The 15,589-nt window shown below is 44.6% G+C and overlaps 1 protein-coding gene across 2 annotated transcripts; it reads left to right on the top strand.

Moving 5' to 3' along the window:
* Positions 1-2,353: 2,353 nt before the first annotated feature.
* Positions 2,354-13,204, top strand: C5H4orf17 (chromosome 5 C4orf17 homolog). 2 transcript variants are annotated; one of them, XM_075421467.1, is made up of 8 exons: positions 2,354-2,404; positions 7,976-8,207; positions 8,520-8,726; positions 9,305-9,357; positions 11,440-11,604; positions 12,130-12,211; positions 12,628-12,772; positions 12,883-13,204. In XM_075421467.1, exons 2-8 carry the CDS (start codon positions 8,105-8,107, stop codon positions 13,121-13,123), a joined length of 996 nt encoding a protein of 331 aa, XP_075277582.1. In that variant the 5' UTR covers positions 2,354-2,404; positions 7,976-8,104; the 3' UTR covers positions 13,124-13,204. The 2 variants fall into 2 exon arrangements, with proteins under 2 accessions (XP_075277582.1, XP_075277581.1); XM_075421466.1 differs by having other exon boundaries at positions 9,302-9,357.
* Positions 13,205-15,589: the final 2,385 nt, after the last annotated feature.

Raw genomic sequence — 15,589 nt, 5'->3', positions numbered from 1 at the left:
TTAGGAATGCCACCTTCAAGACCTATTTTACAAACAGGTAAATGCATTGTTAATTCATGCGAGCCACCTAAATCTGCCCAGCGCACAGCAGAATCTTCCCCTGGAAGTTCTGTGACAGCGCTCGCACTTAGGTACCTCCTTGCTGATTCAAACCAGGTTAACCTCCAAATGTGTTGTTACAGCCATCTACATCATTGCAAAGTGTGCATCAGCAGCGTGACAGCACCCATAAAACAATACATGTTTACATCATCATCATCTTATCTATTGACTTTCAGCTAACCATGCATTTAAATAGTTGACACCTGATCTTTCTCTAAGCTTCCAACAGGAAGGTTTGGGTTATTAGGCAGCTGCAGAGAAGGGACTGATGTCAGTAGGTAACAGTATTTCAAAGGCAAGCCAAATAGTCGTAGGATGCACTTCAGGGTGTTTTCTTTGTCAGTTCCTCGGCCCTGGGGCTCCAAGCGCAGGCACAGCCAGCCTTCCAGCTGCAGCTGGCAGTCAGACTGCCCCAAGTCTGCCCTGAGCTGAAGTGCTGACATGGGTTTTTGGAGTAACCAGTGAGTATGCAGCATGCTGGCTTGCACTGCAAAAACCACCAACAGTGGCCAAGTTCTTGACCAAAAGGCCCTAAGATGGGGATATTCAGAGAGACTCTTTTCCACTAAAATTGTTCAGTGTCCTCCTGGACAGTCAAGTCTAGAATCAAACACAATTGCTCCATAACCAAACATAGGGTCAATGAGCAGATATGACATGGGACAGGAGTCTATGTGGAAACCAAATCAAAGATAAATTGACCTAAATCCAGGAAAAGGACAAGCAGGAGGCCAGTACACTAACCTGCAGTAGCACAGCGTTTGGGAAGTTGCCACAACACAAATGCAGATGAACGCTGCTGGGGTCCCAGACTTCAGAAACCTGGTAGATCTGTCACATCCCACCCATAACCAGGGGCCTGAGTCTCAGCAGTAAGGGAATGAGACAAGGGCTTACTCATGGCACCTTGCTGTGAGCTCCCCACTGCATGCTGCTAAAAGAAAGTTTGTCCATTTCAGTGAGAAGGTTTGACTTTCTGCCATATCTTCTGTTTCCTGCTTCTGAGGCTTTCTTTCAAGGTGCATCGAGCCATACCTTCTTTATTGTCTTTCTAATGTTTTATTAGACAGGTGTAAAGATCTCTGGACATCTTCTGCTGTTCAGCAGCTGCTCAGGATTGCTCAGTAATAGTTCTGGCAGTACCCAAAACTTTACAAAGCTCAGCGTTGAAAATCAGAGCTTTGCTACGCAGAGCAATGGTGCCTGATGGCGAAACACAGTCATCATATTCTTCTAGAGCTTCTGTGCAGCTTTTCTTTTTAATGTTCTGTTCTCCATCTCCATGGTGACCATGGAAAAAAATGTACTTAAACTGACACAAGGAAGATTCAAATCACACTTCAGAAAAAAGCTTTGTCTGGGCATGGATAGCAAAAGAGGTAGATTGCTCGGCAATGGTGTGGCACCATCATCTTGGAGGTCTGTAAGGCTGTTTAGACAGGCATGCCAGAGCTGATCTTCCCCGGGGACAGCAGGGTGAAGCAGAGAACTGCCCTGCCTATTTCTCTACGGTTTTGTTACCTTTGTACAGGTGAAGCTGGGATTCAAAGAAGGATCTTTAAGAAATGCCTGAGAGCACAGCATATAAATACTTATTTCTGTTATGAGAAATTATTTCCTTTTCACTGTGCAAACAGTACAGTGCTTCATCTCTGCTTCCAGTGCAACGCTTCAGTGGGCCATGCCTGACATATGCAAGTACGTCTATCTCGAAAATCTTGAGACCAATACAGCCAGGCCTGTAGATTGCAAACAAGGAATAAATGTGCTTTCTTAAATAACATGCCACAAGCTAGAGCACCAGAGTGCCAACCAGTGCTATAACTTGCATACAATATATACATTCAAAATGAAAAAAAATTAGAATTACATTTAGTGGCCTCCCAAGCCAGCGGTATGTGCTGCCTGTGGAGCTCTCCTTTTCAGTCCCATCTCACCTTCTGGGCGCATCACTGTTCAAGGGGAGGTGGAGGGAGCTTTAGGCCCACCACCACCGTATCTTTGGATCAAAAATGCAATTACGGCTGTCAGGTATCAGTACGATAAATAGGTGGAAAGAAAAAGCTCAGTGTCCTGGGTTTGGCAAGGACAGGGTTAATTTTCACCGGACTCCAGGAAGGGGCACAGCCGGGGGATGGGGGCTGACCCCACCTGACCAAACAGAGCCCGGTATTCCATACCCTGTGACGTCACGCTGGGTTCCGGGGGGGGGGGGGGGGGGGGGGCGGCGCGGCGGGAACGCACTCGCGGCTCGGGAGGGCTCAGCGGCGGTGCGGTCGTGTCCAGGAGAGCGGCTGTCTGGGTCGTGCGGTTTGTGTTTTCTCCTTATTTGTGTCGTTGTTGTTGCTGTTCCCTCTGTTTGCTGTTCTGTTAAACTGCCCTTATCCCGACCCACCGGTTTCTGCCTTTTTCTTTCCATTCTCCTCCGCACGCTGGCGGGGGGAGGGGCGGCCGCGTGGCGCTTTTGTTGCCGGCGGCAGCCGAAACCAAAACACTCAGAGAAGAAAACAATTTACTGCCTGATTTTAGCCTGCAACCAGAACCAAGAGGGGCACTTAACCACTGAAGGAATACATGTTCCCATTTGTTAAATCATCATATCTGGCATTACTGAATTTTGTAACTCCATTCCTGAAAGTAGTGATAAAACCATGGAATTCAGCCACCAGGAAGCAGGTTCCCAATCCATAGTAAGCACTGATAATAACAGCCTTGCAATGTCGTCAACTGGCAGTTCATGAAAGGATCCAGATCTTAAAATGTTACAGCAGCCCTTCCCCTCACACCCTGGAGATACTTGAACGTAGAAAGATCACAGACTTTTCTCAAGTTGGCTTTTATCCACCATTTCTGTTTGTTTTGTCATTATTTAGTTACAGTTGCTATTTATCGTCCCAGGTTGTTCTGCTTGCAAACTGATCTTAGCTAGCAACTGCCATGAACGCGATCGAAAACAGGGATGGTATTTCTTTTGCCTGAAGAACATGTGGCACTGAGAAAGTTATCTTTGTGTCTCCATGATACGATCTTGAATGGTCTTCTCTGTATCACTATAGGGCTGGAGCTGGGAATTACAGGAATGGGGACGACAAATTGGTGCATGTTTGTTTGGGTTTTTTTAACTAGATATTTATCTTTATGTAGGTGATCACCGTCTGAATTGCACAGGAAATTCCACAGGACTGCTACCAGGACTGTAGCTAAAACTTTTTACTCTATAATCTATTTTTTTTTATTCAAAAAGTTGGATGCCAGTTTGGAACAGATATTCTGTCTCTCCACCTTTGACTAGAAGTCTTTCAAAAGCACCTTCCCACACAGACAGAAGATAACCCCTACTGAACCACTGCTTGAAGAAACATTAACAGATATTTTAAACCAAAGGAAACTGTTAGTATCGCCCACCAACCCAGACTTCTTTCAATTATCTTTCACCAATACGTTTCTCAATAACTCCCAAAACAGTTCCAGCCAGCCTTTTATTTCAAGATTTTCAAGATCCAAAGTTGAAACAAATCTCTAATGCTCTGCTGTATCTGCTCCTACCTTTCTCAACTTCTGAGTTCTAGCTGGGTTCAAGAGCTTTCATCAGTTTCCCAAAGAAAGTTAAGCTCCTTGCACTGCATCTCAGGAAAATGCTGTTCCAGAATGTCACTCTGATTTGCTGTATTTCGATAAAGACAGTACTGCATTATGTGAGGTCTTAATGGCAGCTCCCTTTTAACGAGTCCAGCTGGCTATTTGCTTAAGTTGCATTTATAGCAGCTACTTGTAAATCCCAAGCAATCGTAAAAAACTGCAGTACGCTAGAAAACCAAGGTTTGCAGATCACACTCTGTTCTGTAGGCAGACAGTTGTGGTCCATTTTTTTTTGTCACAGTTTACTCAAAAATTAACTGAACAGCAGTATGAAAGACTTCTACTTTGCAGTCCCGTCCACATCCTTTGAATATCTCGCATTCCCTCTTCCAGCAGTGCCCCGCTGGTTCTTATTTGTAGCAAAGATACAGGTATTTTCTGTTACCTCTCACTCTCCTGTGCTTTTCCCCCACCCATAGATACAGAGCATTCATGATGAAGTAGATCCACAATTTCATGCCAACCTTGTTGGCTTTATTTAAAAAGAATTGATAAAACTGCTTTCAGTGATAAAATACACATCTTCGCACATGCCCCAGGGGTCGTGGTACTTTGCCTCTCCACATGTGGCAATCCAAAATCAGCCTGTGCTTCGCGCTACCTCTGTCCCTTCAGGACAGCCTCTCCTCCACGTGGGCCTTACAACAAGCAAATGGTAACAGGCCATTCTGGGCTGCAGGATCAGAAGCTAGCAGCTGCACGGACCCTTTCTCAGAGCTTCTGCTGTCAGCTCCCTTCTCTTCTTGAAAAGATTCAATAGAATCTTAGCCTGTAAGTTATCCAAATATTTGTCATAATGACAGAGTCACCCCAGTCACATGCCTCTATTTTTTCTCCAAGTGTAAAAAAACCTCCCCATGCTTCTTCCATTTTTTGCTTTTCCCCAGCTACTTGTGGACACCACGTATTCCCACTTCTGCTGAGTCATAAAAAGAGACTGTGCCCCATTTTTCTGCAGAAGACCTTAAAATCACAATAAGAAACTTAAATCTAAATTATTGTTGACCTTAGAGCCAAAGTTTTTATCCTCCTCTTTGTTCCCGAGATGGCTTCCCAAACCAAAAAAACCAACAAAAAATTAAATGCGTAGGAGTCACTCGCAGGTGCAACGTCCTGAAATAGCTGGGCCTGGAGACCACAAGCTAACAGACTGCTACGGCCCCCCTCTGGGACCAAAAGCGCTGATTCTGGCCCACCCTCACAGGGAGGGAAAAGTCACCTCTGACAGCTGTGCTTTCTGGAATATGAGCAGTGGTAAGGAAATAACAGCCTTTGAAACCCAGACACACAAAACATTCTATGACTTAGTGTCTGAGTCTACAGAATAACGCTTGTGAACTTGGAGGATTTCTACGGGAAATCTTACAGGTGGCTTTCTTATGTTTGATTCACTTGATTTTGGATCATCATGAAATAGATTGGCTAAGCCCTCTGTGTGACATTTGCAAGGTGCCTTCAATAAACCGCCGTTGTCAGGGTGTTCCCAATCTTACAAGTTACGGTACTGAGTGTCCTAAACAAGTGTCAGGCTGTGTCTGTGTCTACAGCACAACGCTTATCAACTTGGAGGATTTCTAAAGACACGTGAAAAGTGGAGTTGAAACCTCAGTGTAGCAGGAATCTTATTTTTGTGGGCAAAGCACCATTGGAGACCTCTCCAGTAATAACCAGTGGCCACATCACAATGTAGAATTCTACATTTTCTTTCTGCTGCTAGGTTCAAATGGCAATTGCACGATGACATTCAAGATCCTTACTGGTCAATGCCTAAAAATGTATTTTTAGCCTTACTCATTTAACCCTATTAACCCTACTCGATAACAATTTCACCTGTTGAAAATGAACAGGGCGACTACGTAGCCCTGCACTTGTACTCTACAAAAAATCATCCCTAAAATCTTCTCTGCATTTTGAGTATGATTTTATTTACAATATTAAAATGAGTGCGCTGGCTGGTAACACTGTTCTGCCAAATGCCCAATCGTTTGTGGTATCGCTGCATTTAATTTTAGAATATTTTATGGTACGTACTACACAGTTACAAAAATCACAGGGCTTTAGAAAAGCTAGTCTCTCAATTAAAGTTATCTTTTTGGAATCAAAGTTATAAAAGTTGGCTGATAAATACAAGTGCTATCAGGATGTTACAGAAATTAGCCATTTGCATTTCAATTATCCAATCAATCCACTACCACCAATATCAGGAGATACAGGTATTTTAAATTTTTAGTATATCCTGGTAGGCAGGCAAAACTAGGCACCCTATATAAAGAATTTCCTAAAAAAAAAAAAGATAGTTCTATTTCTATATTATTATACTATCTTATCCTTTTAATCTCTCATTGGCTTTTCTGCTGATATATTTCGGAATTTGTGTTTAGAACAGATGAAAGCTAGGATAGACTACTGTGATAGTATAGACAGAAGAGTTTAATGGCACACAGGCGTTCTTTTTACAGCCTTTAAAGCAGTCTTTGCACAGGCAGGTCTCTGATGGACAATCCCAACAAAATGTTCTGATTACCATGCATTTAACATGGTTACTAGACCAAATGGAAGGCATGGTCTTTACTGAAATCACAGGAGCACAGTAGCTCCAAAAGGAAGATGGCACCTGACATTTGTCATGAACATGCCAGGTTAGCTAATGTAAAACTAGGACTCACTCACTGGTGCTGCATATTGCTTATAATTCACATCTGTAAAAACAAAGATGAAGCAAGAATTTATTTTCTTGCAGTAGGGAATCAGAAATCAATTAATCTTTCATCTTGCTGTGCAGACCAGTTGAGCATTACTAAAGGTGGTGAAAAAAACAAAGTTCAGTGTAATCTCATAGGTACACTATACAGGTCAGAGTCTAAACACTTCTTGAAAATACACAAACCATGAAGGTCATTTACTACTTTGAATTCTCTATGCTGATAAATCCATCATTCCACAGCTTTTATGCAATCTCATAATTTCTATCCACTAAAATAAAAATATTTCCTTTTAGTTTTTAAAATAACAAACAACAACACAAAACCATAAAATAATTCATTTATTATTAAAAAAAACCCACAAACAAACAGCTTGCCAGAAGCTACAAAGCACTTCTATGAACTGTAGCTTCCACCCTGCCTCCTCGTGCACCGAAATGTGATGATTCACGGGGGACAAACACTGACCTTGCCTCTGTTGCTTTGTCAGGGCCTAGGATGACCTTAATGCAAGACCTTCAACTCTGGAATTTGCACTTTTTCGTTTTCAGATGGGCAAGCCTCCTCGTGTCTGTTGACCTTCTGTGCACATTGCAAAATCTGTCAGTTCATTTGAGTTTTTCCCCAGAGTCAGACGTAGTTATGGAATAAAAATGTAATCTTGCAAAACATTAAGAGTTGCTTAAAAAGATGTCCTGCCTTTTCCCAATCTTTTTCTCTCCACATATTCTTTAGAACATGCTTTTTCCTCAAACTAACAGATAACTGACGAATGCTTATTCTGTTCCCAGCCCATCCAGGCCTTTACAGCCAGCAGCTCTTAAAGGTGGATTTCTTATGTTTCATTCACTTGATTCTGGATCGTCACGAAATAGATAGGTTAAACCCTCTGTGTGATATTTGCAAGGTGCCTTCAATTAACCGCCATTTTCAGGGTGTTCCCAGTCTTACAAGTTGTGGTACTGAGTGTCCTAAGCAAGTGTCAGAGGCAAAGAACACTGTGATCATTAGAGGCTTCTGCTACAGGGAAGGAAAAAAAAAAATCAGGTTAATGGTAATAACAGCTACAAGTCTATTATTCAACCTTTAAAGACAAAATCTAGAACAGATACCAAGTATTAAGAGACATGGGACTGCCTCTCTGCATACGCAGCCCTTAGTAAAGACAGAAATCAACAAGGCCTGTACATCTCCTTTGCTATCATCACTTGTCACTGCACTTCAGTCCACTCCCCCTGCTTCAATATACTCTGTCACTACAAAAAGGTGTCTCAGATACACACCGCCATGAGCAGCTAAGCTCCTGAGCAGAAACAACAAGGAAATAAAAGCCACTGGAAAGTGCCCACAAGCTGCCTTAGTTGCCCAAACTTAAGAGTAGTAGCTTGCTTCCACCTCCTGTGCTTACAGCTTCTCCAAATTGTATATGGAAGAGGTAAAAATAACAGGTAAAGTGGTTACAGAAAAAGAGTAATTGAAGTTTCTGCTACCTTTCTGATTATGTCAATTTGTGCTCTTTACTTCAACTGCAGTGTTTGGCCTCAGGCGAGTAGCGCAAGAGCTAACCTGCTCTGCAAGAAGACACTCTGCAAGAGAATAATAAGAACGGTTACACAAAGAATACCAATTTCAAGTCAGTGTATGAACCTCAGTTCCACCACATGTGGCAGAACAACTGGTATTACTCTGAGTCTAGCTGCTCAGGGAGAAAGTACTACTTCTCCAGGAATGTTCCCCATCCTAGGATGGTCTATCACATGCCAGGTAAGAGTTGCTGAGAAACCACACAGTTAGCCCGGACAACTACCCTGGCAAGCGTGAACTGAAATTTGAGTGTAATGCAATTTTGTTTCAAAAGTACCCACCGCTCCCATTTCTTGCATCTAAGAGAAGCATTTCATCAGCATGCACAACTGGGTAAGAAATCCCACTCTTGGAACAGTGATTAGTCACAACCAAAATACAGAGACCTCTCGGGAACAACACGGATCTGCAGTGCCCCCACCGTGGCCACAGGCATGGCAGCGAAGCATGTTTTCTGTAGTACAGACCATACCCATTTGTTTGCTTGCACAGGGTTGAACAACACTCAGGTCTGTGTTGTGAGAAACAGAGTTTTACACAAATACCCGTCTGCTGGCAAAACAGCCATCCCCAAGCAAGACGCTGATGAAGAGCTTGCTGTAACCAGGAACGCCACAGGCAATGCAACTGCCAGCTGCTACAGTCCAAGCCTTGAGACCCTCGAGCAAGGGGAGCCAGGCACTTCCTGGCCCATGACAGGTGAGTAGGGGGACCACACTGCTGTGCTACACAGCACCAGAAGAGGAACCTGAGCTGTAAAAGGTGCAGCTGGGGCTCAGCCAGGGCACTGTGTCATTACAGCTCAGGTCCAGGGACAGGGAACATAGGGCAATGAACGTGCATTTAAAAGGCGAGTATTTCTTTCCTTCTACGTGTGTTAGCCACCACATCTTAAAAGATTTCTCCCCATTAATTACACTTGCATCTTTATAGCTTTTAGAGATTGTACGCTCACTAGACATCTAATAACATTTGTCAGCACTTATTGCATCTGTGAGCAACATTCTGCAGTAGTAGTTACACAGCACCTATGAAATATGCTTTCCAGGATTTTCATCATCTTTGCTATGCATCCCAGCAAATAACTGCATTAATATACTATATGAGGTAGTGAAAGCAAACAAAAAAGGAAGAAAATACACCCTCTTACAGATATCTAAAATATGGCTTGTGCATTTTTGTAATTAGAAATGGCTCCCCTGGTTATAGCACAAGGCGAATCTTAGGTCCTTTGTGTTTCAACTTGAGAAAACACTCTGCCTGTTGATTTCCAGAAGGACGTACAGATGTGCCTGAAGGGATTCAAAATGAGACTACTTCATCTGAAAAGGTAAGGGAAAAAAAGACAGACTTCTTTATTTCAGCACTCTCCTTTTCACTTCTGAACGCTGTAACCTGAATTGACAGTCTCAGACTGCTAAGGAGGACAGCACAGAATAAAAAGAGGGATGCGAGGATCCCATGTGTAGAACACAAGAGCTCGGAAGGAAGATGGTATCAAGTAGGGTGATAACTAAGCTATAACTGTATCACTTTCAGCTCTGTAATGTCACTCTTGTTTTGCTAGCAAGAAAAAGGGTCAAACCAATGAAAATGGAAATAAAATTCACCTTGTTTAAAACTGCTGGGGCAAAAATGGTCACACTAACAAGCAAGCACAAGGTCACAAACAAGCACGGAAAAAGCCTTCTCCCTCACAACACAAAGATTCTTTAGACTATTTGCTGCCAACAGTTTTACTTTTGCCGACGCTGCTTTGTAGAAGCAGCACGTAGGGGTTTAGATCCAACTTTGCAGCTGTGCTCACAAACTCCAGTAAGTGATTCTTTAGTCTGAAGCTGCAGGCTATCTAATTAATTATCTCCTCTATTGTGACTGCACAACAGCTGAGTACTAAGTTATTCTTCCATTGCAAACACGTTATCACCTGCACACTATTCAGAAAAAGGTAATGCAAGTGTTGCTGTCTTGGTTCTGGACAGCAGAGGGCATGATGAAGACGTTTTGCAGCAAAGATGCTAAAAATAGGATTAACTTTTCGTCTGCCTAAATGATGCCCTGGGGTTCTTGAGCTGGGTAAAGACCATGCTGGTAGCTGGAGAGAGCGATAACTTTTCCCCTCAGCCTCCCTTTCTCCAGACTAAACAGACCCAGCTCCCTCAGCCGCTCCTCGTAAGACTTGTGCTCCAGACCCCTCACCAGCCTCGTTGCCCTTCTCTGGACAAGCTCCAGCACCTCAATGTCCTTCTTGTAGTGAGGGGCCCAAAACTGAAAACAGTACTCGAGGTGCAGCCTCACCAGTGCCGAGTACGGGGGCACAATCCCCTCCCTATTCCTGCTGGCCACAGTGTTCCTGATACCAGCCAGGATGCCGTTGGCCGCCTTGGCCACCTGGGCACACTGCTGGCTCATGTTCAGCCGGCTGTTGACCAACTCCCTCAGCACGCTTGGGTGGATCCCATCCAGCCCCATAGACTTGTGTGTGCCTGAGTGGTGTAGCAGGTCGCTAACCATTTCCCCTTGGATTATGGGGGCTTCAGTCTGCTCCCTGTCCCTGTCATCCAGCTCAGGGGGCTGGGTACCCCCAAAAAAACTGGTCTTACTATTAAAGACTGAGGCAAAGAAGGCATCAGGTACCTCAGCCTTTTCCTCATCCTTTGTTGCTATGTTCCTCCCTGCATCCAGTAAAGGATGGGTATTCTCCTTCGCCCTCCTTTTGTTGCTAATGTGTTTAGAGAAACCTTTTTTCTTGTCTTTTACAGCAGTAGTCAGATTAAGTTCTAGCTGGGCATTGGCCTTTCTAATTTTCTCCCTGCCATATAACCACACTCAGTACAATAACTGTTAAGTGCATTTTGCTTTTCCTCTGCACTTCCAAACAAAACCTTCTGCCAATCACACTTGTATTCCTGGGCCTTTAGTAGACTGGTGAAGCCTGCACATGGAGAAATGAAGGGTAGTGGCTCAGCGGCACACTATAAACCCACAATGGCAAAGCAAACAGAATACAGAGGTCCAGATTTAATCCCTTCCTCATCTGAAATCCATTAGTAGTTACCTGGCATCACTTTCATTCTTATGCCAAGATCCAGCTCTTTCCAAAACACACAGCTACTCCAAAAAGGTGTTTCAAAGCACAGTGTACAATTCTACACATTTTCTTCAGCAAAAGGGAAAAACCCAGCATTACACATTATGCCATGGATATCTGTTATTATTCTTGGTGACCACATACTAGAAGCTGTAACAATCAACAATATGTGGCCACATTGAACAGAGTAACAGTTTTAGATGCATTTTCTGCACACCCTTGCTGGGGACTAGTGTTAGCTATGTACTTCACATTGCCTTTACCTGACGCTTAAATGGAGTCAAGCCAATTCTTTACACATTGTTTTCTGTTTTGGAAAAGCTTCGGAGAAAACAATTCCGAGACTCTGCACAACTTGCAACTGGGCAGAAAATCCACAGGGCGTCTGTCAGCCAGCCTTCTACTCCATTCATCAACTCGCAACGTGGCCCTGGTGTCCAGGAGAAGGGGAAGTCTTACCTGAACTACCTGGAACAGGATATAAAGGTAAGACATGAGTGCTGTAGTATATGGCTTCCAATAATGTTACATATTTTTATTTCTCTTGAGAATGGTGTGGGGTATTCTTTGTCATATTTTTTTCCCCAGTGTGGATTCTACTCACTTAATTTTGTGTTTAGCATTTACTCTGAGTTGGTTTTACTCTAACTGGATGTTGCCACTGGCAATCACTGGGGAAGCAATGCATGTGGCTGAAACTTGTTCTCTAAAAAACAGCCTGCGAATATTACATCACAGGCAAGGGGCTTCACATGCAGGAAACGCTGCTCATGCTTTCATTCCTGTGTCTCTGAAGTGCTGCGTACATGGCACTCTCTGAACATCACCTTTTGCAGACTGGTGTCCGCAGCTCACACTGTGGCAAAACTGATGGGACACTTCAGGCTAGGCAAGTTGCACAGCTGTAAAACTGCACGCTCACGCAGCTAGAGCTAAACTAAAACACACACACAAACTGTGTGGTGCGTCAGCTTCTCTTCCTTCATGGTAACAACCCTGTACATCTTCCAGGTGCTGAAAAAACTTGGCAAAGTTTTACAGACAGATTCGCTTACTAAGATCCAACAATGGTTCGCAAGTGCAAGTAAAAAAGGTAAGAAGCATAGGCATCTGCACCCTTTTCTGAAAAGCGCGCTCTCCTGTATGTCCACGTAAAACCCTGAAATTGTGATAGACCTGAACTGAGTGGGATTGCTGAGGTGGAAGGAATAGGATCCAGTGAAGTGTGCTTGGCTCAGCTGTGGCTGTGCTGAGCAGTAAGCTGACGGTACACAGAAACCGGTCACTCGGGCTTCAGCGCACTCAGGTTTGGTGCAGGGTGGAAAAATGTGCTCTCCTAGTGGAGCTCTGGGCTGCTGTGGACTGGGGGAAGGTGGAAAGCAAAACAAATATATCTCTCATGTCCTTAAGCCCTTTGAAAATCAGGTAAGGGAACTCCTGAATTCACCCCTAAACATCCAGATCAGCAAGTGAGAACTTCAGTAACATTTCTGCTACTTTCAATTTCAGAGAAAGATTTCGTGATCAGTCAGATTTACACAAAAGTGCCTGATGAAGGTGTCCTGAACTATAAGGAAGGTACAGCAGAGAACATGGATATCCAGAGTCTGCTGAAGCTTCAGACTGGTCCAGAAGGGGACATGAATCGGTCCAGGTAAAACCTGCAGTGAGGTTGCTAGGATTAGCGATAGCTAAATCTCATAATCAGAAATCCTTGCTTTCTCCTCTTGTGAAAAATGCAACTTTGCAACTTTTTTTCTCAAGGCTGGGAAGCAGAGGTCCAGCACAAGCAGACAAACTGCTCCCAGCGAAGAACTGCAGCCGAGAAAGCGCTATGGAAACAAAGACACCGTCCTGCCCTGACACTCTGGCAGAACTCTCGCCTGCAACAAGCCATCTCCAGACTATAAGGCAGCTCCCTTCCCGTGAAGGCCCCCATCTTCAGAGTCACGGAAGCAGCTCCCAGTTACCTTCACTTACAAAAATACGTGATTTTAGCACTTAGATTACAAAGATGGCTGTTCAGACTCCCTATTAAAATAAATTTAGGTTTGTTATACCTAGTCCTCAAGTGATTCAACCAAACCATGCTGCATAGGTACATGAGAAGTGAGCTAAATGAAAAAAAGGACAGAGGCAACACTTTTTTGGCATCAGATTCCTTTTTTGCATGACTCAGCCAGGCCTGCACAAAGAGCTCTTGCGTGCAGACTTGACTAGTCACAGACCTACTCGAGTAAGCAGAGGGGTACACACACATAATCTGCAGAGTCAAGCCCTAAGTACTGGGAAAAAAAATACCCTGAATTTTCAAAATCGGGCCAGCAGAGTGACTGCAGATGTCTGCCTCACAGCAAGCTACAATTTGCTTCCATAGCTCTCATTATTAGCAGAGAAGCATCACAAATTTTAGCACCCAGTGGAGGGGGCAGATGGGACACAAATGGGATGGGACGACACCCAACAAACATTAAAACCATCATGCAAACCTCAAGCTGTTGAAATAGAAGCCAACAATGACAGAAATGTATCTGGACCTTTTTCAGGCCTTGTGAGCCAACTGTGAAAGCAGAACTGGGGTTTATCTGTTTTAAGCACACCTCTGGCAATTTATTCTTACAAAACCAAAGAAAGGTGATAAGCCAACCCTACTTCCATTTATCTTCCACAGCGAGACGATTCAGTGCAGACAGGCTCGTTCAAAGCATCTGGCTGTTTGAGGGGAAGGGAGAGAAATCCTGTCAGCATAGCATTAAGGAAAGAGGAGCTTAGCCCACAGCAGACCTCAGCGTACTCTTTCCAAGACTCCCTGCTTTCATTTCAAATCATGCCTACTGCAGTAACAACTACCACCTCCATTCCCATTTCCCGCTGCCAGAGAGGAGTATGCTGAGACTCAGAGGACAGCCTCAGCTCTGCTTTCGCTTGGTGCTCGCTTGCTGCGCACATGCCCAGCCGTGCTACAGCGCTGGATGAAGCAGGCTGGAGAGCGTGAACTAACCTGTAGCCCCAGATCAACGACCAGAGCATCTGTGAACGGCCAGCAGAAGGCCGGTCACCCAGGGCGGTCACTTGCCAACACAAACCACAGAGGCAGAAATGCATTTGTACAAAATTATTTAAATGGGTATCAATGTCCTGGATAGGTAATTTCTGTACAGCTGTGCAAGAGTATTAGCCTGCAGGCCGCAGTAAATGGCACCGGAGCTTCAAGTGGCAGAGGAGCTGGCAGCACTCTGAAACATCCCTCACGTCTTAGGCGTAAACCCTACAAAGCCAGCTGGAGACCAAACTGGAAACCAAGTGAACTGGAAACCAAACAGTGGGGTTGAGTGACCATACACTGACTGAGCTGCGGTAATGACTTACTGAGAGGGCCAGATACTTGACCAAATGCTTTTGGGCCATACTCACATTGCCTTAATTCCACATAAATCTCTGTCCTGAGTGTTTCTTATCAGCTGTCTCAGCACCACGCTGCGTTAGCTGAGCCTGAAGAATTTAATTACATCTCAGAGGCTCGCTATTAAACAGAATCAAAATGAAAGCAACCATGTTAACACAGTCTTTTAGCAGCATGGATACATTTCCTCCATGAAGCTGACAGGTTACTGAACAAACATGTCAGAGCCAGAAGTGGGATAGTTTACGAGGTTAGTTACAATCAGTAGCATCTTCTCAGCCATTTCCCTTCTTAAAGCATCTGTTACTGTATTTGCTAGATGTCCGAAAACAAAGCTCCCTCAAGGGCATTTCACCCATCCTAGTAAAGGAAGAACAAGGTTATGTTTAACATGTGAATCTGAAGATCAGAATTAAAGTCCTTTATGTTAGGAAGTGTCTCAGATCCATAGTAACCTGCCAATCCAGCCTGAACTTTGCCATTCCCTAATATAAATGTTGCCCAGTCAAGTTTTCATCCTAAACTTAAGCAGCGCACGTGTCCTCCGACGCCTTCCTTGATCTCATCACCTGCCTGCTTTATTGGTGACCTGGATTCTGGTCTTGGTTTCGGCTGCCGCCGGCAACAAAAGCGCCACGCGGCCGCCCCTCCCCCCGCCGGCGTGTGGAGGAGAATGAAAAGAAAGAGGCAGAAACTGGTGGGTTGGGATAAGGGCAGTTTAACAGAACAGCAAACAGAGGGAAACAGGAACAACAACGATACAAATAAGGAGAAAACATGACAGAAACAGACCCGCTCTCTCGGACCGTACCGGTGCCGCACGCTGCTGAGCCGCGAGAGAGTTCCTGCCGCGCCGCCCCCCCCCCCCCCCCCCCCTCCCCGGAACCCAGCGTGACGGCACATGGTATGGAATACCGGGCTCTGTTTGGCCAGGTGGGGTCAGCCCCCACCCCCTGGCTGTGCCCCTTCCTGGAGTCCAGTGAAAATTAACCCTGTCCTGGCCAAACCTAGGACATTATCCACCCCTTGTTCCATACCATCTACGTCATGCCCAGGTCCCCCATGGTC

The sequence above is a fragment of the Opisthocomus hoazin genome, chromosome 5, assembly GCF_030867145.1.
Source record: "Opisthocomus hoazin isolate bOpiHoa1 chromosome 5, bOpiHoa1.hap1, whole genome shotgun sequence".
Lineage (NCBI taxonomy): Eukaryota > Metazoa > Chordata > Aves > Opisthocomiformes > Opisthocomidae > Opisthocomus > Opisthocomus hoazin.
Note: the sequence above shows the minus strand (reverse complement) of the source record. Positions and strands in the feature narration are given on the sequence as shown.

What these genes read in the sequence shown, in the direction of transcription:
- C5H4orf17 (XM_075421466.1), top strand. Translation starts at nt 8,105, where the DNA reads ATGTGGCAGAACAACTGGTATTACTCTGAGTCTAGCTGCTCAGGGAGA. An exon ending in CGCAAGTGCAAGTAAAAAAG is followed by an intron (nt 12,212 to 12,627) that starts GTAAGAAGCATA and finishes TTTCAATTTCAG; the next exon opens with AGAAAGATTTCGTGATCAGT. An exon ending in GGGGACATGAATCGGTCCAG is followed by an intron (nt 12,773 to 12,882) that starts GTAAAACCTGCA and finishes TTTTTTCTCAAG; the next exon opens with GCTGGGAAGCAGAGGTCCAG.